Source organism: Phocoena phocoena, chromosome 13, assembly GCF_963924675.1.
Source record: "Phocoena phocoena chromosome 13, mPhoPho1.1, whole genome shotgun sequence".
In the NCBI taxonomy this organism is placed as follows: Eukaryota; Metazoa; Chordata; class Mammalia; order Artiodactyla; family Phocoenidae; genus Phocoena; species Phocoena phocoena.
Genome location: NC_089231.1, coordinates 82,849,181 through 82,875,994, shown reverse-complemented (window position 1 = coordinate 82,875,994; position 26,814 = coordinate 82,849,181). Strand labels below are relative to the sequence as shown.

At 44.6% G+C, this 26,814-nt stretch overlaps 1 protein-coding gene and 1 pseudogene across 2 annotated transcripts; one reads left to right on the top strand and one right to left on the bottom strand.

The window, feature by feature from the left end:
* Positions 1–105: 105 nt before the first annotated feature.
* On the bottom strand, positions 106–21,230 carry PSMD9 (proteasome 26S subunit, non-ATPase 9). 2 transcript variants are annotated; one of them, XM_065889992.1, is made up of 6 exons: positions 20,971–21,230; positions 17,025–17,127; positions 14,429–14,640; positions 12,259–12,360; positions 798–886; positions 106–482 (listed from the first exon to the last, which is right to left on the bottom strand). In XM_065889992.1, the coding sequence occupies exons 1-6, from the start codon at positions 21,106–21,108 to the stop codon at positions 455–457; spliced, it is 672 nt and encodes a 223-aa protein (XP_065746064.1). In that variant the 5' UTR covers positions 21,109–21,230; the 3' UTR covers positions 106–454. The 2 variants fall into 2 exon arrangements, with proteins under 2 accessions (XP_065746064.1, XP_065746065.1); XM_065889993.1 differs by lacking the exons at positions 14,429–14,640; positions 17,025–17,127 and having other exon boundaries at positions 455–482; positions 20,971–21,108.
* LOC136133128 (large ribosomal subunit protein eL6 pseudogene) lies at positions 8,707–9,559 on the top strand (annotated as a pseudogene).
* Positions 21,231–26,814: the final 5,584 nt, after the last annotated feature.

The window sequence follows — 26,814 nt, the reverse complement described above, 5'->3', positions numbered from 1 at the left end:
GTTTGTTCTGCCCAAATTTCATGAGGCTGATCTAACTCCCACCTGAGCTTTGGTTTAAGAAGTTCACAGGAAATTCAGCTGGGGTGATAACATGTTCATATCAACACTGTAAAACTGTTTATTTGGGGGAAAAAAACAAAATTTCTAGAAGCATAAAGTCACATCAGCACCTACCAGAATAACTCCCGCCCACCTGCTCACAATCCAGAGGATTCCCATGTAGGGCCGTGGCCTAATTTGCAAAAGATGCTAAACACAAATCTAGTTTTTAACAATGCGTTAATCCCAAGAGATCACACTGGGAGGCCACAGCGTTTCCACCACCTAGAGGTTCAGGCTCCCAGCCTCTTCCAGATCCTTGAGCTTCAGGAAGAGAAGAGAAGGAGGAAATGCCCACTAGACCCAAGTCTGGGGCAAGGGAATATGCTTTCCTGTTTCTGTTCCCCAGGGACAATCATCTTTGCAAAGGAATAATGTTGCAGCTGGAAGGAAAAAAAAGGAACAGTGTAAGTTTGTGGCTCCATTCAGGAAGATCAGAAGTGAGCCGTCCTGAGCTTTTCACCTACATGCTTTCATTCTTTCAAAGCAAACGTCCAGTTAATAAAAGAAGCAGAGCGACCAGGGCTCCCTCCACCTCCATACCTGGAATCTCATTCCCGCCACAAGGATTTATCATGAGTTGCTACAGGCAGTCTGGAAATTCATTTCCCAACGACCCCACCTCCCGCCCACAGCTTTGTGTCTAGCAAGCATGCAGTGCACGCTGCAGTGTGAATGAACGGACACGGATACTTTACCCCAGCAGTCCTTTTCCCGCCCAGCGTGTCGGCACGAGTCTAAGCTGGTATTTCTCCCCTCTGCGGATCACTGTCACATTCAGGGGCTTCTGAAAGGAAAATGAGCTCATTTTATGTTCAACCTCCTTAGTAACTCAAAGAGATTCAGGCTAGAATGCTGAGATACTGTCCTTTTTTTTTTTTTTTGGCCGCGCAACATGTGGGATCTTAGTTGCCCCACCAGGGATCAAAACCACACCCCCTGCAGTGCAGGCGTGGAGTCTCTTAACCACTGGACCTCCAGGGAAGTCCCACCCACCAGACTGGTAGTAAGGATGCTTATTTTAGGCATTATTCCTACAACTAGTGAGAATGTGGAGGACGTGGCACTCTGGGGGCAGGCAGTGGGGCTACAGATTTGGTACCCTCTTCCTGGAAGAACACAATTGCCCCCAGCAACAACAAAGCATCTTTAAAAGGTGCATATAAGATATATTCTGCAAAAGTACAAGATGATATATGAACAAAGCATTTATCCCAGGACTGTTTATAAATTTCAAAAACTGAAAACACCCAAAATATCCCTCAATAAGGTATTGGTCAAATACAGTATAGTGAATAGCAGTTTGTTTAGTAAAAACAAAACAAAACCAGCCAAGTATGAATCCATTTGAATATATGTCCTAAAAGGTCATATGTGTTGTAAATCAAGTATACTTCAATTTAAAAATAATAATTTAAAAATAAATAATAAAAATAATAGTAAAAGCTCTAAAAATTCAATAAATAAATAAATAGACATAGGACTTCCCTGGTGGCGCAGTGGTTAAGAATTCTCCTGTCAATGCAGGGGACATGGGTTCGAGCCCTGGTCCGGGAACATCCCACATGCCACGGAGCTACTGAGCCTGCGTGCTAAAACTACTGAAGCCCGCACACCTAGAGCCCATGCTCTGCAACAAGAGAAGCCAACGCAATGGGAAGCCCGCGCACCACAACAAAGAGTAGCCCCCATTCGCCGCAACTAGAGGAAGCCGGCGTGAAGCAACAAAGACCCAACACAGCCAAGAATAATATTAATTAATTAATTAATCTAAATAAATAAATAGACATATGTGTTGCTTGGTGCATACAAAGTTTTCTGGAAGATAAACTGTTAACAGTGGTTACTTCCAGAAAGAAGCACTAGCAGTTTGGAGTAAGAGAAGAAGACATTTACTTTTCTATCTTTCTGTACCATTATTTCTTCTTTACTATGCATATGTATTACCTTAACAAAAAAATTAAAGTAGGTACAATATATACCAAAGAAAATTATAAGTTAAAACAAGTTTCATCAAATTTAAAAACTTCTGTACATCAAAGGACACTGTGAACATAGTGAAAAAGCAACCCACAGAATAGGAGAAAATATCTGCAAATCATATATCTGATAAGGGATTAATATCCAGAATATATAAAGAATTCAACAGCAACAACAAACAACCCAATTAAAAAATGAGCAAAGAACTTAAACATTTCTCCAAAAAAGATATACAAATGGCCAATAAGCACATGAATAGATGGCCTACATCACTCATCATTAGAGACATGCAAATTAAAACCACAATGAGATATCACCTTATACCCATTAGGATGGCTATTATCAAAAAAAACAAAGGGGGGCTTCCCTGGTGGCGCAGTGGTTCAGAGTCCGCCTGCCGATGCAGGGGACACGGGTTCGTGCCCCGGTCCGGGAAGATTCCACGTGCTGCGGAGCAGCTGGGCCCATGAGCCATGGCCGCTGAGCCTGCGCGTCCGGAGCCTGTACTCCGCAACGGGAGAGGTCACAGCAATGAGAGGCCCACGTACCGCAAAAAAAAAAAAAAAAGAAAATAATAGGAGTCAGTGAGGATGTGGAGAAATCGTAACCCTTGTACACCACTGGTGGGAGTGTAAAATGGTGCAGCCACTATGGAAAACAGCATGACTATTCCTTAAAAAACTGAAAATAGGGCTTCCCTGGTGGCGCAGTGGTTAAGAATCCGCCTGCCAATGCAGGGGACACGAGTTCGAGTCCTGGTCCAGGAAGATGCCACAGAGCAACTAAGACCATGTGCCACAACTACTGAGCCTGCGCTCTAGAGCCCGCGAGCCACAACTACTGAAGCCCACGCGCCTAGAGCCCGCGCCCCGCAACAGGAGAAGCCACCGCAATGAGAAGGCCGCACGCTGCAATGAAGAGTAGCCCCCACTCGCTGCAACTAGAGAAAGCCTGTGCACAGCAACAAAGACCCACCACAGCCAAAATAAATAAATAAATAATTTTTTAAAGAAATTGAAAATAGAATAACCATATCAACCTGCAATTAAACATATGGGTATATAACCAAAGAACTGAAAGCAGGGACTTGAACAGATAATTTGTATACCCATTTCATAGTAGCATTATTCACCAAAATGGTGAATAGCATTATGGCCAAAAGGTAGAAGCAACCCAAGTGGCCATCAATGGATTACAGGATAAACAAAATGTAGTATATACACACAGCAGAATATTATTCAGCCTTTTTTTTAAAATATAAATTTATTTATTTTTGGTTGCATTGGGTCTTCGTTGCTGCACGCGGGCTTTCTCCAGTTGTGGTGAGCGGGGGCTACTCCTTGTTGCAGTGTGCAGGCTGCTCGTTGGGTTGGCTTCTCTTGTTGCGGAGCACGGGCTCTAGGTGTGCAGGCTTCAGTAGTTGTAGCACGTGGGCTCAGTAGCTCCGCGGCATGTGGGATCTTCCTGGACCAGGGCTCGAACCCATGTCCCCTGCATTGGCAGGCGGATGCCCAACCACTGCGCCACCAGGGAAGTCCCTATTATTCAGCCTTAAAAAGGAAATTCTGACACATGTAACAACCTGGATGGACCTTGAAGACGTTATGCTAAGTGAAACACATGAGTCACAAAAGGACAAATATAGTGTGATTCCACTTAGAGGGCTGTATATAGAGCAGTCACATTCATAGAGACAGAAAGTAGATTAGTGGTTGCCAGAACCTTGGGGAGATGGGAATGACTAGTTAGTGTTTAATGGGTAGAGTTTCAGTTTGGGAAGATGAAAAATTTCTAGGGACAGTGGTGGAGATGGCTGCCAAACAATGTGAATGTATGTAATGCCACTTAAAAATGGTAAATTCTATGTTACGTACATTTTACCGTAATTTTAAAAAATTAAGGCAGATCTATCAATGGGATCTCTGAATCAGAAAAAATAAAGCATGATGAAAAACAGAAAAAGACACCATTTTCCACCTCGATTGTCACAGGATAAAAGACTGACAATAACACAGTTGGGGAGGGGTCAAGAAATAAGCACTCACATACACTACTGGAGAGAACATGAACTAATGCAAGCTTCTGGGAGGACACCTTGACGACACCTATCAAATCGGTAAATGTGCATTGCCTTTAACCCAGTAATTCCACTTCTAGAAATCTGACAGAAACCCTCACACAAGATAAGAATATTCACGACACCGCTATTTGTGGTGGCCAAATATTGGCAATGGCTTAAATATCCAGGTTGGGGGGCTGGTTAAACAAACAATGAGAAACCAAGCCAGGGAATATGGTACATGTGTACCGGTACACGTGTACCAACATGGAAATCCCTTCAAAGGGGGAAACATCGAGAACAGTACATAGAGTAGGTCTTCTTTGTGACTTCTTTTTCAAAAAGCAATCACTGTAGACATACACACCCACACCCAGAAAATGTGTGAGAGCTTCACTGATGTGCTTCCAGTTCTGGAAATGATGGCCCTGGGAGAGCTAGAAATCCAGAGGGTTTCTACCTATGGCACATCCTACATGTCTTTCTGATTTGCCCACCTGCACCTCCAGCCCATTCGTCAAAGACACCATCATCTCCTGACCTGGCTGCTAAAACTCTGTCAGCCCTCCAATCAGCTCTCTACCTGGCCTCCGGAGAAATCTTTTCAAGGCACGAAGCTGCTTACAGCTGTTATTCTCCAGCTTGGAAGAAGCTCTCTACTGCTGCTCAGGAACAATGAAGAAGGGCCCTGCCTCCTCCCCTCTCCCCCTCTTCCTTGCTCTGGGTTCCAATCAGCCTTCTCTGATCCTCTCACCTCAGGGCCTTGACCCTGCTGGTGGGCTCCTCTCCCTGCCAGTCTTGATAAACTTCAATACACTTAGAGGCCATGTCTTCAGGAACACTCTCCTTCAACCCCAAACTACATGAGAACCCCACTATTTGCTCTCCTAGCCCCCTTGAACTGTCCCTTCATAGCACTCACTGGAGTGGACAATTACACATCTGTGATTATTTGATTAATGCTCATCTCCCCCACTAAAATGTTCCCACGGACCCTTGGTTGACCTGTTTTCTTCCCTGTTGTAGCGCCTGCACCTTGCCCAGGACTCAGAGCAGGGAAGGTACTACAAGGGAGGGAGAAATCCAGGACTTTTATTCTTACTTGAAATACGTTCGCATTGTGTGATTTTTTTTCACAATAAAAACACATTATTTTTATTATTGAAATATAATTCATATACAATAAATTCACCATTTTAAAGTATATATTCAGAGACTTGTCCAACCATCACCACTAACAAATTTCAGAGCATATTTCCATCACCCAAAAAGAAACCCCATACCCATTAGCAATCACTCCCCATTCCCTCCTCCCCCAGCCCCTGGCAACCACCAATCTGCTTTCTGTCTCTGCTTTCTGTGCATCTGCCTATTCTGGGTATTTCGGAATTCTAAAATATGTGGCCCTTTCTGGGACTTCCCTGGTGGCACAGTGGTTAAGAATCCGCCTGCCAATGCAGGGGACACGGGTTCAATCCCTGGTCAGTGAAGATCCCACATGCCGCGGAGCAACTAAGCCCGTGCGCCACAACTACTGAGCCCGCGCTCTAGACCCCGTGAGCCACAACTACTGAGCCCGCATGCCACACTACTGAAGCCCACACGTGCTCCACAACGAGAAGCCACCACAACGAGTAGCCTGTGCACCACAGCGAAGAGTAGCCCCTGCTCGCCACAACTAGAGAAAGCCCACGTGTAGCAATGAAGACCCAACGCAGCCAAAAATAAATAAATTAAATAAATAAATTTAAATAAATAAATTAATTAAATATGTGGCCCTTTCTGTTTGGCTTCTTTCACTTACCAGAAATCCTTTGAAGGTTCATTAATGTTCTAGCATATCGGTACACCAATCCTTTTTATGGCTGAATGAAATACACATTATTTTTATAATAAAGAAAAATTATTTTAATTTAAGGGTTTTTTCCTTTGAAAATATATGCATTCCAGAAACTCACCTTTAGAAAATTATCTAAGGAAACAGAGCTTTGTCTACAAGAGTGTTAATTTTCAGGTTCCCATAAAATTGGAAAGTACCTAAAAGTCTAACAATAGAATGCTGTGGGGTTTTAAAAATCTTTTTTTAATTCATAGAGCAGAGACCATAAAAACCCAGACCCCTGATTCTCAAGCTGGGCTCTGGTTCCAGGAGCACCCCGGGCCCTGAGGGCGTGAGGTCCCCCCACCCCCTCTAGCTTATCCCAGCAGCTCAGCTTTTATCTGTTTGATATATTGGAATTCCCCAAGAAATTTCACTTGAAGAAAAGGTTCTGTTGTTAGAAAACATTCAAAAAAAAAAAAAAAAGAAAACATTCAATGACTACTTTTGTAAAGAAGGCCTTATACAGTATTATTAACTATAGTCACCACACTGTGCATTCTGGTATACGGTAATACTCTATGCATATCTGACAGTGGCTAGAGAGTAAATCTTCAAAGTCTTCAACACAAGAAAAAAATGTGTAACTATGTATGGTGACAGATGTTAACTAGCCTTACTGTGGCAATCGTTTCCCAATATATGCAAATATTGAATTACTATGTTGTACATCTGAAACTAATATCATGTTATTTGTCAGTTATACCTCAGTTTTTTTTAAAAAAGAAAGGATTTATAGGCCTATAAAGAGCCTAAGAATATATTTAACTGGAAAAGACCAGTGGCTATTATGAGTAATCACCAAAAACTGGAAAACAACCTAAATGCCCCACACTGGGAAATGGATGAAGAGTCTGGGGCTCATTACACAGTGGAGCTACTCAGCAGTGAAAAGGGATGAACTACAGATGCACGTGACCATGTGGAAGAACGGCAGATTCATGACACTGGGTGAAAGTAGCCAGACTTAAAGGGCTTTATACCCTGCAGTTTCACTTATATGACATTCTGGAAAAGGTAAAGCTACAGGGATGGAGCACAGATCAGTGATTTCCGGGCGATGGGGGTGCAGGGAGGGCTTACCTACAAAAGCATGAGATCATTTCGGGCTGTAGAACTGCTCTGTATCTTCATGTGGTGACATTTACATAACTACATACAGTTGACAAAATTCACAGTACTGGACACTGAAAAGGGGGAATGTTGCTGTGGGTCAATTAGACCTTAATGAAAGCAACCAGTAGCTCTGTGTGCTGATGTATGAAGGACACACAGTTGGAAAGTGGCTGCCTTTGGAGGACAGGAAATGCACCTGGAGGAGAGGGAGGTTTTTCATTCCATGTTCCTTGGTTCTGTTTTTACCATGTGTATGTATTACCTCTACCAGGAAAAAAAAAAAAGACATATTTACAAAGCAAACCACTAACAATGAGCCCAGACAACTACAAAGTTTAAAAGTATGCGCAGCAAGGTACCCAAGAGACGTGAGTAAACTATGACACACTAGCAAGCTGGGGGTGAGGTGGGGTGGGGAGGAAGGAGAGAAAAACTGAGACTTTGGGTAAACGTAACAGAATGAACCTACATCTGCATCATCTCTAGAAATCTCACTAAAATGATGATGGGACAGGAAAGAGGTAACAAAGGTACCATGCCACAAGGATAAACTCTTTGAAATTCCTTCCTTCCAAAGCTAAAGAATAATTCCCCTCCCTTTGAGTGTAGGCTGGACTTCGTCGCTTCTAAGGAATAAAGTGGAATGAGAGTGTGAATCTTCAGAGACTGAGTCAGGGCAGGTGCTGCTGACTCCTCTCTGCTCTCACTTGGACCGCCCATTCTTGGGGAGGTCAGCCACCACGCTGTGGGGCACTCAAGCGGCACTGTGGAGAGGCCCTTGTGATGAGGAACTGAAGTCTCCTGCCAACAGCCATGTGAGTGAGGGACCTTGGAAACAGATTCTCTAACCTCAGTCAAGCCCTCAGATGACTACGGCCTCCGCTTATATCCTGACCACAACCTCATGAGAGACCCTGAGCCCAAACCACCCAGCTACATGGCTCCTGGACACTGCCTGACCGCCCAAACTGTATGAGATAATAAATGCTTGATGCTTCAAGCTGTTAAAGCTCTGGGGTGATTTCTCACTCACCAACAGACAAATAATACACCCTTTATAGCCAGGGGTTAAAGGGAAGCAGAGCAGGAACAAATGGATTTGTTCCGGGGAACCCAGAAAGGCTCCAAACAAACAGATCAAAGAAACAGAATAAAGAATCGCATACATAAGAATTATAGAACAGAGGTGGCAATATAAATGAGTGGGTAAAGTACTAACTTTTCAATAAATGGTGTTGGGACAACTACTGTCCATTTGGGGAAAAAAATTAAGTTTGGCGCCCTGCCTCACACCATTCAGAAAAACTAATTTCAGATAAGCTATAAACCCAAGAGAAATGAAAACCTATGACCACACACAAACTTACATAGAATGTTCACAGAAGTATGACTCTATAACAATAGAGAAAAAGTGGAAACAACCTAAATATTCACCAACTGATGAATGGATAAATAAAATATGGTCTATCCATACAACGGGATATTATTCGGTCATAAACAAGAATGAAGTCCTGGGATCCCCTGGTGGTGCAGCGATTAAGAATCCGCCTGCCCTTTTTTCCCATCTTGCAAGATGGTGGGTGAAAAGGCTGAGAAGCCAGATACTAAGGAGAAAAAACCTGAAGCCAAGAAGGCTGATGCGGGTGGCAAGGTTAAAAAGGTGAAGCAGGTTAAGAAGCGGAAGCCCCACTGCAGCTGAAACCCTGTCCTGGTCAGAGGAATTGGCAGATATTCCCTATCGGCTATGTATTCCAGAAAGGCCTTGTACAAGAGGAAGTATTCAGCAGCTAAATCTAAGGTTGAAAAGAAAAAGAAGGTGAAGCTTCTTGCTACTGTCACAAAACCAGTTGGTGGTGACAAGAATGGTGGTACCCGGGTGGTTAAACTTCGCAAAATGCCTAGGTATCATCCTACTGAAGATGTGCCTCGAAAGCGGTTGAGTCACGGCAAAAAACCCTTCAGTAAGCATGCGAGAAAACTGCGTGCTAGCATCACTCCTGGGACCATTCTGGTTATCCTCACTGGGCGCCACGGAGGCAAGAGGGTCACTTTCCTGAAGCAGCTGAGCAGTGGCTTGCTACTTGTGACTGGGCCTCTGTCCCTCAATCGAGTTCCTCTGCGGAGAACACACCAGAAATCTGTCATTGCCACTTCCACCAAAATTGATATCAGTGGTGTGAAAATCCCAGAACATCTCACTGATGCTTACTTCAAGAAGAAGAAACTGCATAAGCCCAGGCACCAGGAAGGTGAGATCTTCGACACAGAGAGAGAGAAATACGAGATTACAGAGAAGCGGAAGGTTGATCAGAAAGCTATGGACTCACAAATTCTGCGAAGGATCAAAGCTGTTCCTCAACTCCAGGGCTACCTCCGCTGTGTTCGCTCTTACAAACGGAATTTATCCTCACAAAGTAGTGTTCTAAACTTCTTACAAAGAACCTAATTAAATAATTCGGTCCATAAAAAAAAAAAAAAAAAGAATCCGCCTTCCAATGCAGGGACACGGGATGGAGCCCTGGTCCAGGAAGATCGCACATGCCGCGGAGCAACTAAGCCTGTGCGCCCCAACTACTGAGCCTGCGTTCTAGAGCCCGCGAGCCACAACTACTGAGCCCGCATGCCACAACTACTTTAGCCTTCACGCCTAGAGCCCATGGTCTGCAACAAGAGAAGCCACCACAATGAGAAGCCCGCACACCGCAACGAAGAGCAGCCCTCGCTCGCCACAACTAGAGAAAGCCTGTGCGCAGCAAGGAAGACACAACGCACCCAAAAATAAATACATAATAAATTTATTTTTAAAAGAAAGGAATGAGTTCCTGACACATGCTACAACATGGATGAACCCTGAAAACACTATGCTAAGTGAAAGTAGTCATAAAATATCACATATTGTATGATCCCATTTATATGAAATGTCCAGAATAAGGAAGTCCATAGAGGCAGAAAGTAGTTTAGTGGTTGCCAGGGGCTGGTATATATGGGGGGAATAGGGAGTGACTGCTAACAGGTACAAGGCTTTTTGAGGTGATGAAAATGTTCTAAAATTGACTGTGGTGATGGGTGCATAACTCTATGAACAGACTAAAAACGACTGGATTATGCACTTTAAATGGGTGACCTATAAGGTATGTGAATTGTACGTCGATTAAACTGTTATAAAAAACAACAATAGGGAATTCCCTGGCAGTCCAGTTGTTAGGACTCCAAGCTTCCACTGTAGGGGGCCCAGGTTTGATCCCTGGTCAGGGAACTAAGATCCTGCAAGCTGCACGGTGTGGCCAAAAAAATAATAATAAATAAATAATAATAATAATAAAAGATACATTCCAGACGGATTAAAGAAGAGCTAAAGACAAAAGTACTAGAAGAATTTCTTTAAGAAGACACAAAATGCCAAAGCCGTAAAGCAAAAAACTGATGAATTTGACAAAATCAAAATTCTAAACTTCCACGTAAGTACAGACTTGATGAAGGTGTCAGTCGGTGCAGAAATGAGGGCCTGACCTCTAGCAGGGCGCCAACACTGGCCAACTGTTTCTCGGCCCGATGCCTGCCCTCTGATGAGTTACACATGGATGAGCAGCGTGGCCAAGTGGGGGCTGTGGGTGCAAGACAAACCAAGAACTGCCGGCTGAACTGAAGGTTTCATTTGGGGACCAAAAGCTTTAGCAATTTCTCTGTACTTTGAGCCCCATATTTCTCCTGCAAAGTATGGATCTTTGCCAAAAAAAGGTTTGGCTGGGGTTACATTACTGAGAAACAAGATGAGATGGTTACGTGGAAGTGTTTTTTAATGGCATATTCTGCCAGACACTAGAAGGCTGCAGCCTGTTTTGAATCTCAACTTTTATTATATCTTTAAGGAATGAAATTATCAAAAGGCACACAAATCAAGCTCTAATATACTACTGTTTGAACAGTACTACACTATTATGCCCTGTACTGTATTTCTTTATTTTAATCCTCAGGGATGGTTTTGGCAGCAAAGAGCCCTATAATATTAATAAATTTAACAAAATGGATATCCAAGTGAATTAAAAAAAAAAACTTTCAAGTAATCAAAGTTACCATAAAGTTAAAAGAAAAGGAGCTCATCAGGAGAGACATGTGCAATGTATAAACAGGCAAAGATTTAATATACAGAATATAGAAAGAGTTCCTACAAATCCATTTTTAAAAAGGACAAATAACCCAATAGACAATAAGTGGGGAAAAAAGACTAACAGACAATTCATAGCAATGGTACTCAATTTCACTGGTAGTCAGGAAAATACAAATTAAAACAAGATGGCATTTTAGCAAAGTTACTAAAAGATCAGTAATAGAGTACTGCTGATGATATGATACACAGTTGACCCTTGAACAACATGGGTTTGAACCGCTTAGGTTCGCTTACATGTGAATTTTTTTCAATAAATACAGTACTGCACAATCCGTGGATACGGAGGGCCAACCACGGGACTTGAGCATCTACAGACTCTGGTATCTGCACTAGTCCTGAAACCAATCCCCCATGGATACTGAGGGACGACTGGACTCACATACTGTTGATCAGGGTACAAATTCATAAAACTTCTTCAAATTACCTATTAAAATCTTAAGTGTGCATTTGCTGAGAGCTTGTAATTCTACTTCCAGGTGTGCACAGTTGTGAACAAGTATGCACGACTATTCACACTGGCATAAAACTGGAAATGAACAAGACGTCCACTGATAAGGCAGTGGGTGGACAAACTTCTATCCATTCATACCATGGAGTGCTATGCAGCAGTGAAAAAGAGCGAGATGTGTGCCCAGATGAAAAGATGTCTAAGAAACCTTGTTAAATGAAAACGGGGATAGGAAGCAGGAGAGGGGTATTTTAGACAGGGTGGCTGGAAAGGCCTCACTGAGAAGGTGGCATTTGTACAAGAGGAGGGAGGGAAGGAAGGAAGGTGAGGGGGTAAGGGAAGAAGATTAGCATTCTAGGCAGAGGGAACAGCAAATGCGAAAGCCCCGAGCGGGGACTGTGCCTGAGAAACGGCACTTTGAGGGCAGCCGTCAAAGGCCCCGGCCACGTTTCCTGGCCCCGGCAATTCCAGGGTTACTGGTCAGATGCCACGTAATACCTCCAACTCACCCCCTCACTGTGCTGGACCACAGTGCCAATGTTCTGCAGCGACTGGAAGTTTTGGGTGTTCACAGAGCCAAACTCCACTATCTCGTCAGCCACTTGCAGACCCTAAAGAGAGAAGGGAAAACAGAAAATCAGGCTAGAGGTTAAACGTTCTTCTGGTGTTCTTTACCCTCCCATACGCTCCCAATTTAATAAGCGTGTTTTCTACAGGGGAGAACGGCAGGCACGATGCAAAGAGGCTGGGATTTAGACACCTCGGGCAGGGAGGGGCGGTGGATAACTGGGCCACCTCCTCCGGGGGTTCCTCCAGGGGCAGATCTAATAAAAGGTGGCCAGGTCTGCCCAGTGTCTGAGAAAAGCTGGCAGTTGTATAGGCCTGGAGGAAAATGGGGAAAAGCTCTCTGGGGTCCTGACCCAGGTTTAGGGGCAAGTAGAGGCAGGCCCATCTGGCCTATTTTGTTCAGGGGTCAGAATTTAGACGCATTGGCCCTAAAAGCCCCCAGGCAAGCAGCCACGGGCACAACACTGACCCAGGACTAGAGTGATCCTGTCACTCTAAGAGCACAGATCACAATTCACCCATCCCTTCAACAAATACTCATCACAGGCTGACGCCAGCTCTGTGCCAGATGCTGTGCACACAGTGGTGAATAAAACAGAGCTTGTGTGTAACCTGCAGTCTTGTGATCACTAAAGACGACTGGCAGGACCCAGGTCCACCTTCTAGAAGCTGTGCGTCCTGGCACAAGGTACTTCAGGTCTTTGAGGCTTTTCCTCATGGGTGAAATGGGGTAGATTAGTACCTACCCCAGAGAACGGCTGTGGGATTAAATATTACATGCAGGTCCACATACACCAAGGCGGGAAAGTGATGGGGGATGGTGCGATGAATTGGGAGATTGGGATTGACATGTATCCACTAATAAGTATAAAATGGATAACTAAGAAGAACCTGCTGTATAAATAATAAATAAACAAAATAAAATTCAAAAGAAGACTAGACTAAGGCTGAACAACAACAGCAAAATGCAGGTACACATAAAAGTTTGTACATCAGGTTCACGGCAGCATTATTCATAACGGCCAAAAAATGGAAACTGAGGAACGGATAAACAAAGCGTGGTCTATCCAGACAGCACATTAACCTCAGCAGTAAAAAGGAATGAACATGAGGGAGGGATCAGTTGGGACACTGGGACTGACATATACACACTACTATATATAAAACAGATCACTAATAATAAACTTCTATAAAGCACAGGGAACTGTACTCAATACTCTGTAATGGCCTACATGGGAAAAGAATCTTAAAAAAAAGAAAAAAAGAGTGGATATATGTACATGTGTATATGTGTAACTGATTCACTTTGCTGTACACCTGAAACTAACACAACATTGTAAATCAACTATACTCCAATAAAAAATTTTTTTTAAATAAAAAGTAAAAATTTTTTTAAAAATTAAAAAAGGAATGAAGTTGAGATACGTGCTCCAACATGGCTGGACCTTGAGAACATGATACTAAAAGGAAGAAGCCAGTCATAGAGGACCACATATTATATGATTCCATTTACATATATATGACATGTCCAAAATTAGCAAGTTCAGAGAGACAGAAAGCAGACCGGTGGTTGCCAGGGGCTGGGGGGATGGGGCGGTTGAGGCGTAATGGCAAATTGACACTGGGTTTCTTTTTGGGATAATGAAAATATTCTAAAATTGACTGTTAATACACTAAAAGCTACTGAATCATATATGTACCTTAAAAGGGTTAAAGTTATGGTATGTGAATTATATCCCAATAAAGCTGTTAAAACTTCTCTAAAGACACCAGGGAAGCTATAACTCACTTGGCAGGATACGTGGTGCTAAGCAAGGGCCCAGCAAGTGGCAGCTACTGTTGTCATTCTCGTGTCCATTACTCAACGCCCAGCTAAAATCGGCCCTGAGAAGAGAGCCTCTTTCCCTCTCCGGGGTCACCCTGTGTCCCAGGGTCTCTCTGCAGCTAGTTGAGTGGGCAGCAGGGGCTGACTCCTGCTGGGCTGCAGCGGGCCTTCAACGGCATCTGCTGCACTGGTGACAGAGTGGGTCTGTCTGTCCACAGCCTCCCACCCCCAACCCTGCCCCAAGGCACCCTCGGGGTGTGGATTTAGGGGGCCAGGCCCTGGCTTACTGCGATGCTGGCAGGGGAGCCGGGGCTGATGCTGTTCACTATGGCGAAGGCCTGAGCAGGGCTGAGGTCCTGGCTCTGGCCCAGGCCATGGCTCATGGCCTCCTTGCGGGCCTCGGCCAGGTCCCGGGCCTGCTTCTCCTTGTCACGAGCGTGCAGCTGGTGCAGGGCCTCCTCCACCTGCTTCATCACCGCCTTGTGATCGTTCTGCAAGCCTGGAGGAGAGCACCGTGTCAGGGGTCGAGAAGACAGCTGAGGACACAAGACCCACACGTTCATTCACTGACTATTCAACGAGCACTTATTATATGCCAGACGTTGTGCTAGAAGTTGAGGACCTATCTGTGAACACGACAGAGGGGCTGCCCTCATGAAGCTTACAGTCCTGCAAGGAAAGCAGCTGTGGGACAAGTGATTGCAATGACACCTGATGACTTCAATGACTAGGAGATCAGGGAAGGCTCCCCAAAGGCAGCACCGTTTCAGCTGAGACCTGAAAGGTGAGCAGAAGGAGGGAACTGACCAGGTGAATCCATGGCCACAAACTCAAACGCTCACAAGGGGCAAACACGAGTAAAGCAGGCTGGGCTAAGAAGGCTTTCGCTTTTCTCGTAATGCCTCTAGAAGAAAAAATGATGCCAAGGCTACCAACACGTGACTGGTGATATTCAGTCTGGGAGAGGCAACAGAGAGCAAAGCTGGAAATTAGGAGTTTGGGGATGAAACCTTCGGATTTTTTTCAGTACTGACGGTCAACTCAGGATGTTGGGAAGGACTGTGTGGGCCAAGCAAGTCATCTCTGCAGGCCGGGCTACCAGAGTGGCTGGGAGCTGGGTTAACTTTTTTTTTAACCTAAAGACAACTTCCTCTACGGCTCTGGATTCGGCACCTCATTCAAGCCAGTTCCCTAGGACATCCCTGGTGGTCCAGTGGTTAAGACTTCACCTTCCAACGCAGGGGGTGCAGGTCTGATCCCTGCTCAGGGAGCTAAGATCCCACATGCCTCGTGGCCAAAACACCAAAACATAAAACAAGCAATATTGTAACAAATTAAATAAAGACTTTTAAAAAATGGCCCACATCCAAAAAAAAAAAAAAAAACTTAAAAGAAAAGAAAGCCAGTTCCCTGTGAAGAGTTCCAGAGGCCTGAACAAACCAGCACCGCCTGCCAATCCACGTCTAGCATCCATAGGCCACAGACTTTCAGACTTTCCAGGCACCTTGGACTGTGGGCACGCAAGGCTACCTGACCTTGTTCCTCTGCTACTGTCACTTTGGAGAACAGGTAAGGCCCTCAGGCATTACGAGCCTCTAGCACTCAACCCACTGGTGCAGACACGAGAAAGAGCCCAGACTTGAATAAATGAAGACATAAACCTGGGCAGGAACACTTAAAATGGTGTCAGTGTATAATACACGGTCACTCTGACTAGAAAAGGTCCCACAGGTGATAAGCTCCACGAGGACCCCAGAGCCTTCAGAGAGGCCTGGCACACAGTAAGTCTCAAGCTACTGCTGCTGAGTAAAGGAATGAATGACTTCATACACCATATACTGCAATTCTAATCAGAATTCAAAACAAATTTTTTCCTTGAACAAAATGTTTCCAAAGTACATTTCAAAAAACAAACTTGCAATTATAACAAATGCAACATATTAAGGGAAGATGCTAGTAATGGGGAAAACTAGGTACAGAGTATACGGGACCTCTCTGTGTTATTTTCCCAATTTTTCTGTAAATCTAAAACTGTTCTAAAAAATAAAGTTTATTTTTTAGGGCTTCCCTGGTGGCACAGTGTTTAAAGAATCCGCCTGCCAATGCAGGGGACAGGGATTCGAGCCCTGGTCCGGGAAGATCCCACATGCTGTGGAGCAACTAAGCCTGTGTGCCACAACTACTGAGCCTGAGCTCTGGAGCCCGAGAGCCACAACTACTGAAGCCCGCACGCCTAGAGCCCAAGCTCCGCAACAAGAGAAGCCACCGCAATGGGAAGCCCGCGCACCACAACGAAGAGTAGGCCCTGCTCACCGCAACTAGAGAAAGCCACACGCAGCAACAAAGACCCAATGCAGCCAAAAATAAATAATAATTTTTTTAAAAAAAGTCTATTTTTTAAATAAAATAAACTTGTGAGAATAGTTTTTCAAAAGAAGACCAATAAGGAATCGCTCAAACAGACTCTTACGTATATTAAAGTCATTAAGATAGCATGATGTTAGCACCCAAAAAGAGAGATCAACGGAACAGAGCAAAAAGCCCAGAAAGAGACATAAGCACGTCTAAAGATTTAATACGCAATATGGTTAGTGTTTCAAATTAACGGAGAAAGAACAGACTAAATGGTGTTGTAACATCAGGCCAACCATTTGGAAAAAAATAAGTCGGTGCCCGCCCTCACACTGTGGGCTAGGGCTTCTCAAATTTCTCCCAGAATCCTCCTAACTGGGGAGCAAGTGGACTGCTGACGTCCCACTGCTGATGATCCCATCAAGGCAGAAGCCAAGGAAGCAGATAATATGGAACACTGGCGATTCCTCTGTGTGCCTTAAACATTCCCTGCTGCAAGGTGGGGGAACATCCCCAGAGAGGGTCACTCACAGACGATGTTGTGCCTTGCGGTTCGGACCTGGTACAGGTCCACGTCTGCCCGGGGGTAGCCCTCGCAGTCCACCAGTGGCTCGTTCATCCCGATGCCTTTCTGCTGGAGGGAAGAAATGAGGTCAAAAAGATTTCACAGTTATTAAGTCCTCGGGCCTCTTTCCCCAGACTCTCGTCCTCTGCAGTCATAATAAAGGTGACAGTAACGAGAGAGGCCATATATTGATCACTTGGCACAGACCAGGTCCTTTCCCACATCCTCTCATGACTGCTCTCTGTGGTGGGCACCATTTTTTAACTGACTTTTAATAACACCAGTAATGCACGAATCCATTCTCCTTTTTTGAAGTTAGAGCAGTGCAGATAAAACTAAAGACTCCTTTGAGCATCACCCCCAAGGCCAGCCTCTTCCTCCACTCCTCCAAACCCTCCTTCCTATGGGCAGCTGACACCTGGCTGGTGGCCTTGGAAGCTGGAGGGGAGTAAAAACCTCAAAGAGCACCCAGCTGAGGCAGCACTTTGGTTCTTCTGAAAATAAAAAGAGATGTAAAGGTGCCTTCAAACAGGCTTTTCATCCCTGGAAGGAACACTGAACTGGAACCCCAGTTGCCATCTGGGGAGAGGAACGGGGAGGCTAGGGGACAGCAGAGGGAGAGAGACTTTCTATTATGTATCCTTTTGTAGATTTTGAATTTTGACCACGGCAATGTATTCCCTATGGAAAACAATACATTTGTTTTAATGTTTGTTTGTTTGTTGTTTCGGCTGTGCCACGCAGCTTGTGGAATCTTAGTTCCCTGATCAGAGACTGAACCTGGGCCCTTGGCAGTGAAAGCGCAGAGTCCTAACCACTGGACCGCCAGAGAATTCCCTTGTTTTAATGTTTTAAAGTCTTTTCCTACATAAGTCAGAGCATGGTGCACAAAAGCAATGAAACATGTTATATGACATGTTTCAGGGATTTTCAGTCAGACTTTGATTTCAAGCTCAATTCTGCCACATACAATCTGGGTGACCTTGGTTAAGAGGTTCACCTCTCTGGGCCTCAGCTTCTTCAATTATAAAATGGGAATAACGGCACTTACCTCCCTTCCCACCTGCTCTGAGAATTAACGAGCTGACCTATGTAGGGTGCTTAGCTCAGCGCCAGGCACATTCACAGAGTGGCGAACAGCGGCCCCCAAAAGATATGCCCAAGTCCTAAACCCTAGAACCTGTGAATGTGACCTTATTTGGAAAAAGGATCTTTGCAGATATAATTAAGTGAAGGATCAGCCAGAAGAGATCATCCTAGATTTAAGGTTGCCCCTAAATCCAATGACGGGTATCCTGATAAAAGAAAGGAGGGGGAAAAAAATAAAAATAAAAATAAAAAAAGAAAGGAGGGGGAGATTTGGAACACAGAGACACAGAGAGAAGGCCATGTGAAGACAGAGGCAGGGACTGCAGTGATGCAGCTACAAGCCAAGGATGGCCAGCAGCCACCAGAATCTAGGAGAGAGGCATGGAACGGATTCTCCCTCAGAGCGCCCAGAAAAAATCAAACCTGCCAACACTTGATGTCACACTTGATGTCACACTTCTGGACTCCACAACTGTGAGAGAATAAATTTCTGTTGTTTTAAGCCACCAAGCTGTGGTAATTCCTTATGATGGCCCTAGGAAATTAATATACATAGAAAGTAATAGGTGATGGCTGTAATTATCAGCACGGAGACCAGCTGCCTAGTGTACACACGTGCTAGCGGGAGGGATTCCATTCGTGTCTGTACCTTTCTCTCTGAAAGTGTACACGGGGGAAGGATTCCATTCATGTCTGTCCCCTTCTCTCTGAAAGCCTCTGGGTTACACCTACTGTTTCCTGTTCGCAGGGAAGGGGGTCTCGTATATTCTCTTAGCGCAGGACTCTCTATAGATACAGCATAAATGTGCCAGGGGCTAAATATCTGTATCTGCCTCATGCCTGCCCATGATGACTAAGAGTTGACTGGCCTCTCCAAGTCAATACCACATCAGACACTGCTTTCCAAAGTTGGGACCCACACCACTGGCAACTCACACACAGGGCATTAAATATCCCATTCCCTTTCTAATTATCTTCAACCCTTCAATAATCAGGGAGAAAGTCTCCATTTGGTGCTGGTCTTTATATCACCTCCAGATGACTTGTTATCTCTGGCCCTCTCCATTTTGTTTTTAACAGCTTTATCAAGATATAATTCACACACCATACAACCCACTCATTTAAAGTGTACAATTTAATGGTTTTTAGAATATTCACAGAGTTATGAAACCCTCACCACAATCAATTTTAGAACATTTCCATCACCATCCAAAAAGAAACCCAAGGCCCACTAGCAGTCACTCCCACTCCCCCCTCCCCTCAGCCCCTAGCAACTACTAATCTATCTTCCGTCTATGGATTTACCTATTCTGGATATTTTATATAAATGGAATTATAAAATGTGTGGTTTTTTTGTGATGCACTTCTTTCACTTAGCATAACGTTTTCAAGATTCACGCACTTTTGTAGCCGTGTGCCAGCACTTCATTCCTTTTTATTGGCTAATATCCCGTTGTATGGATAGACCACATTTCAGCTATCCATTTATCAGGTGACAGAGAGTTGGATGGATCACCTTGATATACACTTTTATATTTAAGGAAAGAGAGTCTCATTTTTTCATATGCTGTGAAGTTATAAGATTTCCTTTAAAAATAAAACTAAGTAAAAAAGTGAGGCAACTTAAAGAAAAATATCAAGGGAGTAACAGTACAGGAGGTATACAGATAGAGCATATCCTGCCTGCAGTAGCAAAGTAACTAAGGTGTGAGAAATTGCTGGCACAACACTTGAAAGCACAGATTCTGGGTTCAACAGGCATAAGATCTGAATCCCACTTTGTGACTCTGAACAAGTGACTTCCCCTTTCTGAACCTCAGGGTAACAAACCAACTTCACAGAGTAGTTGAGAGGATTCCACAATATAACACATACATAAACCGGCCCCCTTCAGGCACATAGTCAGCGCCCAGTAAAATGGTACCCTGACCTCCATATGATACTTCATCTTACTCCCATCACCTAATATGAATTCCATCCGCCCTACATAGAATGTAATTCATTTACTCTTCCCCGGCAAAGTGATTTGCGGTTTTATACTAGGTGGCTTAAGAAAAACTATCCGTTTTGGAGCCAGTGGGGTGTGGCTAAGTACTAGCCCCACCACTGCCACTTCCAACCTACCTGACCCTAGGCAAGGATTTTCCCCACGCCGAGCCTTTCCTGTCATTCAAAGCTGGGTTCTTAGACCAGTGCCATCAGCATCGCTGGGAATTAGCTAGAAATGCAGTAGCTGCTCCCACACATCTGTCCGCCAACAGAATCTGAATTTTAACAAGCTCTCCAGGTGATTCGAATACACACTAAATCTTAAGAAGCTCTGAGGTAAAGTGGTTAGTAAAGCACAGGACATCTGGTAACCGTTCAACAAGGACTGATGATAGAGGTGATTATCACCCTGCCTCTGCAAACTTATTGGCCCTGTGACTTGAGGCAGGTTTAAGTAATGCCTCTGTTGCCTCATCCCTAAAATGGGGGAAATGACAGAGCTCACCTCAAAATGTTGTTGGGAGGATTAAACGAGTTAACCAATGTCAAGCGCTTAACAACTGCGCCCAGCACCCAACAAGAATTCCACAAATACCTGCTAGAACATCAATTCTAACTGTTCCTAGTTATTCACGTTATTTGCCTCACTGTCTGCTGCCCACAGAGGCCGCAATTGCTGCGCCTTGGGCCTCCCAGGGAGGGAGAGATCCACAGCTGAGAGCTCAAGCGGAGGCCGCCCTGGTCTCTCAGTCCCCGCCCCGGGTCTGGGGGCCGGGTTGGGAAGGCCTCCGGGCGCCTCCCACGCCCTCCCGGGAGCCCCGTGCCCACACTCACGCTCTCCAGCAAGTCATAATTGGCTTTGATTTGCGCCTCGATCTCCTCCTTGCGCCGTATCAGTTCCTGTATGTCGCTGACAGTCACCCCGCTGGCCTCCGGGGAGCCTCCGCTCTCCCTCGTTTCCTTCTCCGACATCGCGAACCTCGGCCCGGGAGCCCTGACTGCGGGTTTCCCGACCGCGGACGCCCGAGGAGACTGTGCCTACGGCTCCGCCCGCGGGCCAAAACACCGCGGCCTTTCGCCGGAGCCTGGAAAAGCGAGGGGCGTGGTTTGTCGGCGGGGCGTGGTCACCGGAAGCCCCACAATGCGGGAACACGCGGTCCTGTGGTGACTCGTGGAGGGGAGGTATAAAGACGGAAGGATTCCCTGTCCCACCCAAGCGCTGGCCGCGACCAGGACATGATGAACTCTTCCTAGTTAATTCATTTTCTTTCCTCATTCATTCAGCTATGTATTGAGCGCCTACTGCATGTATGTACCTGAGCACTGTGCATGGTGCTCCATTTCAGCTCTGCATCTACACAGCGCTTGAGGGTTTACAAAATAGATTCCTCATGCCCTGTTTCACAAAGCCTACAAGCTTGGGTTCAAATCTGGGCTCTTGCCTCTTACTGCCAGTAGTGACCTAGGTAAACTACTTCACTCCTCTGAGCCTCAGTTTCCTCATCTGTGAGTTGGTTGGGTATTGATAGCAATCTATCTCATAGTGCTGACATTTTGCCAACAAATATTTATTGAATGCCTCCTTTGTACCATACACTGTCCTAGGTACTGGAGGGGTAAAGTATTGAGCAGTGGACTCAGTGCCTGTCTCATATTAAGGTCTCTATAAATTTTAGTACAAATAGTATTGATGATGACAGTAATAGTAATACTAATAATTTATCAAATTCAGTGCATCACACTGTTCTGAGGGCCCTATGTGTATGAATTCAACAACCTCATAAATGAGGATTATTATTACCCTCATTTGACAGCTGAGAAAACCATCTCAATAATCCACTTGCCCAACTAGAAAAATAAACAGCCCAAATTTGAACCCAGCTTAACCCAATGGTGACACTTAACATCTTAACATGTCCCCCCTAAGATTTTGCACTGAAAAGGATACACCATCACCTATGTCGTAGTCAAACATGTTTGCCCTGAATCCGGTCATGAAAAACAAGCAGACAAACCCAAATTGAGGGACATTCTTCAAAACAACTGTCCTGAACCCTTCAAAAAGGTCATTATTGTGAAATATCCACACAGAAACTAGGCAATCACTTAGATTAAGGACTAAAGAGACACGACAATTAAATGCAATATGTGATCCTTGATTGGATCCTGGTTCCCTTAAAAAAAAAAAAGAAACAAACAAAAAAAACTATACAGAACATCCTTGAGACAACTGGGGAAATTTGAATATAGTACCAATGTTAAATTCCCTGATTTTGATACTCCTATTGGGTTATTTAAGACAATGTCCGTAGAAAATGCACCCTGTAGTATTTAGAGGCAAGAGAAGCAACTTACTTTCAAATGGTCCAGAAAAAAATCTCTCTATATATGTAGATAGATTTGTAGACAAGAGAATGAAAAGGTAAATGTGACAAAGTGTAAATCATTGGTGACTCGGGTGAAACATGTAGGAACATTCTTTGTACTATCACTGAAACTTTTATGTAACTTTGAAATTATTTCAAAATAAAAAGTTGCTAAAATAACCTTTACACAGAAAAAAGTAGAACTGATTACATTAGGCCTCCTACATTTTGTTCAATTATCTCTTTTTTTTTTTTTTTTTCAGCCGCACCATGGCTTGCGGGATCTCAGTTCCCCAGCCAGGGACTGAACCCCAGCCACTGCAGTGAAAGCGCCAAGTCCTAACCGCTGGACCGCCAGAACACCAGGGAACTCCTGCCTCAATTATCTCTTAAGTAAACATTTCTAACATTGATGCAAGAAAAGAAAAAAGAGAGAGACACAATAACTAGCTGCAACACACAATCTTTGAATTTTAAAAATAAAAAACTGGGTTTCCCTGGTGGTGCAGTGGTTGGGAGTCCGCCTGCCGATGCAGGGGACACGGGTTCGTGCCCCGGTCCGGGAGGATCCCACATGCCGCGGAGTGGCTGGGCCCGTGAGCCATGGCCGCTGAGCCTGCGCGTCTGGAGCCTGTGCTCCGCAACGGGAGAGGCCACACAGTGAGAGGCCCGCGTACCGCAAAAAACAAAAACAAAAAAAACAGCAGCTTTAAAAGACATTATTAGGGGACTTCCCTGGTGGTCCAGTGGCTAAGACTCCACGCTCCCAGTTCAGGGGGCCCAGGTTCCATCCCTGGTCGGGGAACTAGATCCCACACGCATGCCACAACTAAGAAATCCAGCATGCGGTAACTAAGACCTGGTGCAACCAAATAAATTAAAAAAAAAAAAAAAAAGACAATTGGTGAAATTTGAATATGGACTTCATATTATAGTGTATGGATATTAAATTTCCTTAGTAAGATAATGGTATTGTGATTATATTAGAAAATCTTATTCAAAGGAAATGAATGCTGAAGTGTTTAGAGGTTCAGTGTCATGATTTCTGAAACAAATTTGCAAGTTGTTCAGGAAAAAAAGCTATACACACATATGTATGTATGTATGTATGTATAAAATGAGAGAGCGAGAAAAAGAGGCAAAATGTAACAATAGGTAAATCTCAGTGAGGGTTTGAAATTTATTTTTCAAAAAAAAAATTGTTTTCCTATACAGTCGGAAACGAGAGCTATTGTTTAAGTCACTATATTAAGTTGTTATTATTATAATGGACATAGATCCTGTCCCTTCATATGCTTTCATAGCTCTCAAAGCCTTTCCATCACCTCCACTTCTGCTCTCATCTCACCACCCCAGATTTCCGAGGCCCCTCAACTTGTCTCAGCTGCCAGCTGCCGCTTCCATCCATTCTCCACACAGCAGCCAGAATAACCTACCCAAGGAATAACATGGTCACTCCGCTGCTTAAAAGCTTTCAATGGCTTTCCAGCACCTTTTCTTATCCTTCAAGACCTTTCTGATCCCTGCTTGACTTTTGACCCCTACGCCCGCCCCCAACACACACACACACAGACACACACAGACACACACACACACACACACACATATCCAGCCACACTAAATTGCCAGCAGTTTCTGGCACATTTATTGCTCAGTCTCTCTCAGCACTGGGTCTTAGCACCTGCTCATCCCTTCTCTAGGACATCATCTCAGGTCAGGCTGGTTTCAGCTCCTCCTTTAAGATCCATCCAGCTCTGGACTTCCCTGGTGGCGCAGTGGTTAAGAATCTGCCTGACAATGCAGGGGACACAGGTTCTAGCCCTGGTCCAGGAAGATCCCACATGCCGCGGAGCAACTAAGCCAGCGAGTCACAACTATTAAGCCTGCGCTCTAGAGCCTGCGCATCACAGCTGCGGAAGCCCGAGCACCTAGAGCCCGTGCTCCACAACAAGAGAAGCCACCGCAATGAGAAGCCTGCACACCGCAACGAAGACCCAACACAGCCATAAATAAATAAATAAAAATAAAATAATAGGATCCATCCAGCTCAAACATCACCTCTCCTGGGAATCATCCTCTAACCTGCTCCAAACCTGGACTGTTTACTGCACTTTCCATCTGGTATCATAAATGCATGTTTACCTGTGTGTCCCACGCACTGAGGACTCAGAGGCTGTGAACTGAGGCTTAGCTTCATATATCTGACTGAGTGTTTAATCAAGGATTCTAAGGGAACACACGGAGAGAATAATCTGCTCCTTCCCTATTCCGATTGTTCTGGTTCATCTTTTTTGTTTTTAATTTTTATTGGAGTATAGATGATTTACAATGTTGTGTTAGTTTCAGGTGTACAGCAAAGTGAATCAGTTATGCATATACGTATATCCACTCCTTTTTTTTTTTTAGATTCTTTTCCCATATAGGCCATTACAGAGTATTGGGTACAATTCCCTGTGCTATACAGTAGGTCCTTATTAGTTATCTATTTTGTGTATAGTGGTGAGTATATGTCAATCCCAATCTCCCAATTTATCCCTCCCCACCTTATCCCCTGGTAACCATAAATTTGTTTTCTACACCTGTGACTCTACTTCTGTTTTATAAATAAGTTCATTTGTACCCTTTTTTTTAAGATTCCACATGTAAGCAATATCATATGATATTTGTCTTTCTGTGTCTTCAGCGTACTTCACTCAGTATGGCAATCTCTAGGTCCATCCATGTTGCTGCAAATGGTAATCTTTTTTATGGCTGAGTACTATTCCATTGTATATATGTGCCACATCTTCTTTATCCATTCCTCTGTCGATGGACATTTAGGTGGCTTCCATGTCCTGGCTATTGTAAAGATTGCTGCAATGAACATTGCGGTGCATATGTTCTGGTTCATCTTACCTGCAGTGGCCACAGGCAGGCAACATAGCCTTTGTTTTACAAAGCTACCAAGATGTAGGAGAACTTAAATTGTTTGCCTCTTCCAAACATCCATACCTTCCTCATTTTCATTTCAGAACAAGAAGGAGGCCAGGAGAAAGGGAATTGGGAAGTAGACCCGAGAGCTACCCACAAGACCTGGGCAGTCACAATCATACTCCCCGCCTCCAGTACCCTGCAGATCTTCCATATTTTCCCTCTGCCCTGGCCTACTGGGAGCCAGGCAAACTGGGAAGTCAATAACCCTCAGTACCTGCATCTATAAATCAAGAGGCTGGACTCCAAGTTCTTTTTTGGGGGGGGGCGGGCCACACCCCGAAGCTTGATCTTAGTTCCCCGACCAAGGATCAAACCCGGGCCCAAGGCAGTGAAAGCGTGGAGTCCTAACCACTGGACCACCAGGGAATTCCCTCCAAGGTCTTAACTGGTGGCAGATTTGTGTGAGTTGGCTCACTGAGAGTTTTAAGAATTTTAGTTGCCAAGTCAGTTCAGGGCCCCATCATGAAACAGCGGGCATACTCAGAAGGGTATTTAAGGTATGTTTAATGAAAAGGTTATTTACAGAGTCACTGGCAAGTTTAAGGGAGCAAATAAGGGATAATGAAACCGGCTAGGACTGGCAACAATGGGGTGAGCTATCACCCCCAGATCTGAAGGGGCAAGGGGAGGGAGCAGTTTGGGATCCCAGAGAGGGTCGTAGCCACCCATAGGAGTGTGGTCTTCAGTAGAGGAACACAGCTAATGTTAAAAAATATCTGGGGACTTCCCTGGTGGTCCAGTGGCTAAGACTCCATGCTCCCAATACAGGGGGTCCGGGTTCAATCCCTGGTCAGGGAACTATGTTCCAAATGCCGCGACTAAAGATCCCACATGCTGCATCTAAGACCCAGAGCAGCCAAATAAATAAATATTTTAAAAAAAACATCTGGCAGAGGGGGCTCCTCCACCCCCCATCTCCCCACTGCCAGTCTCCTCCCGTCTCCTCTCATCTGCTGGAGCCTCTGATTGCCGGAGAGCAAAGGGGCTTAGGGCGTAGAGTAAGACAGAGAGTGAAGAGCCTTGGAGGGGCACACAGAATATCCAGCACAAATGCCAATACTTAAACATTGGGGAAAGTAAGGTGCAGAGAGCCACATAGTGCATGATACTGTTTTCATACAACAAAGTCATTTCCCCTTATATGTGCCCGTAATATGCTTGTATATGCTTGCCTAAGCGTGAAGCAAGGTAGGGGATTGTACACGTGAGATCGTTAATATTTAGTAGCTGGGCAGAGTAGAAAGGGCAGGAGAGAAAGCAATTTAGAGAATAGGATATTTGCTAATATGAATTCAGAGTAATTTAACACAGGAATAATTGTTTAAGAGCACAAAACTGT

Coding starts and splice junctions, on each gene's coding strand:
- PSMD9 (XM_065889992.1), bottom strand. CDS start 21,108: ATGTCGGAGAAGGAAACGAGGGAGAGCGGAGGCTCCCCGGAGGCCAGC. Junction 14,641..17,024: donor CGCAAGGCACAACATCGTCT/GTGAGTGACCCT, acceptor GCTCTCCTCCAG/GCTTGCAGAACGATCACAAG. Junction 12,361..14,428: donor GCTCCCCTGCCAGCATCGCA/GTAAGCCAGGGC, acceptor TTCTCTCTTTAG/GGTCTGCAAGTGGCTGACGA.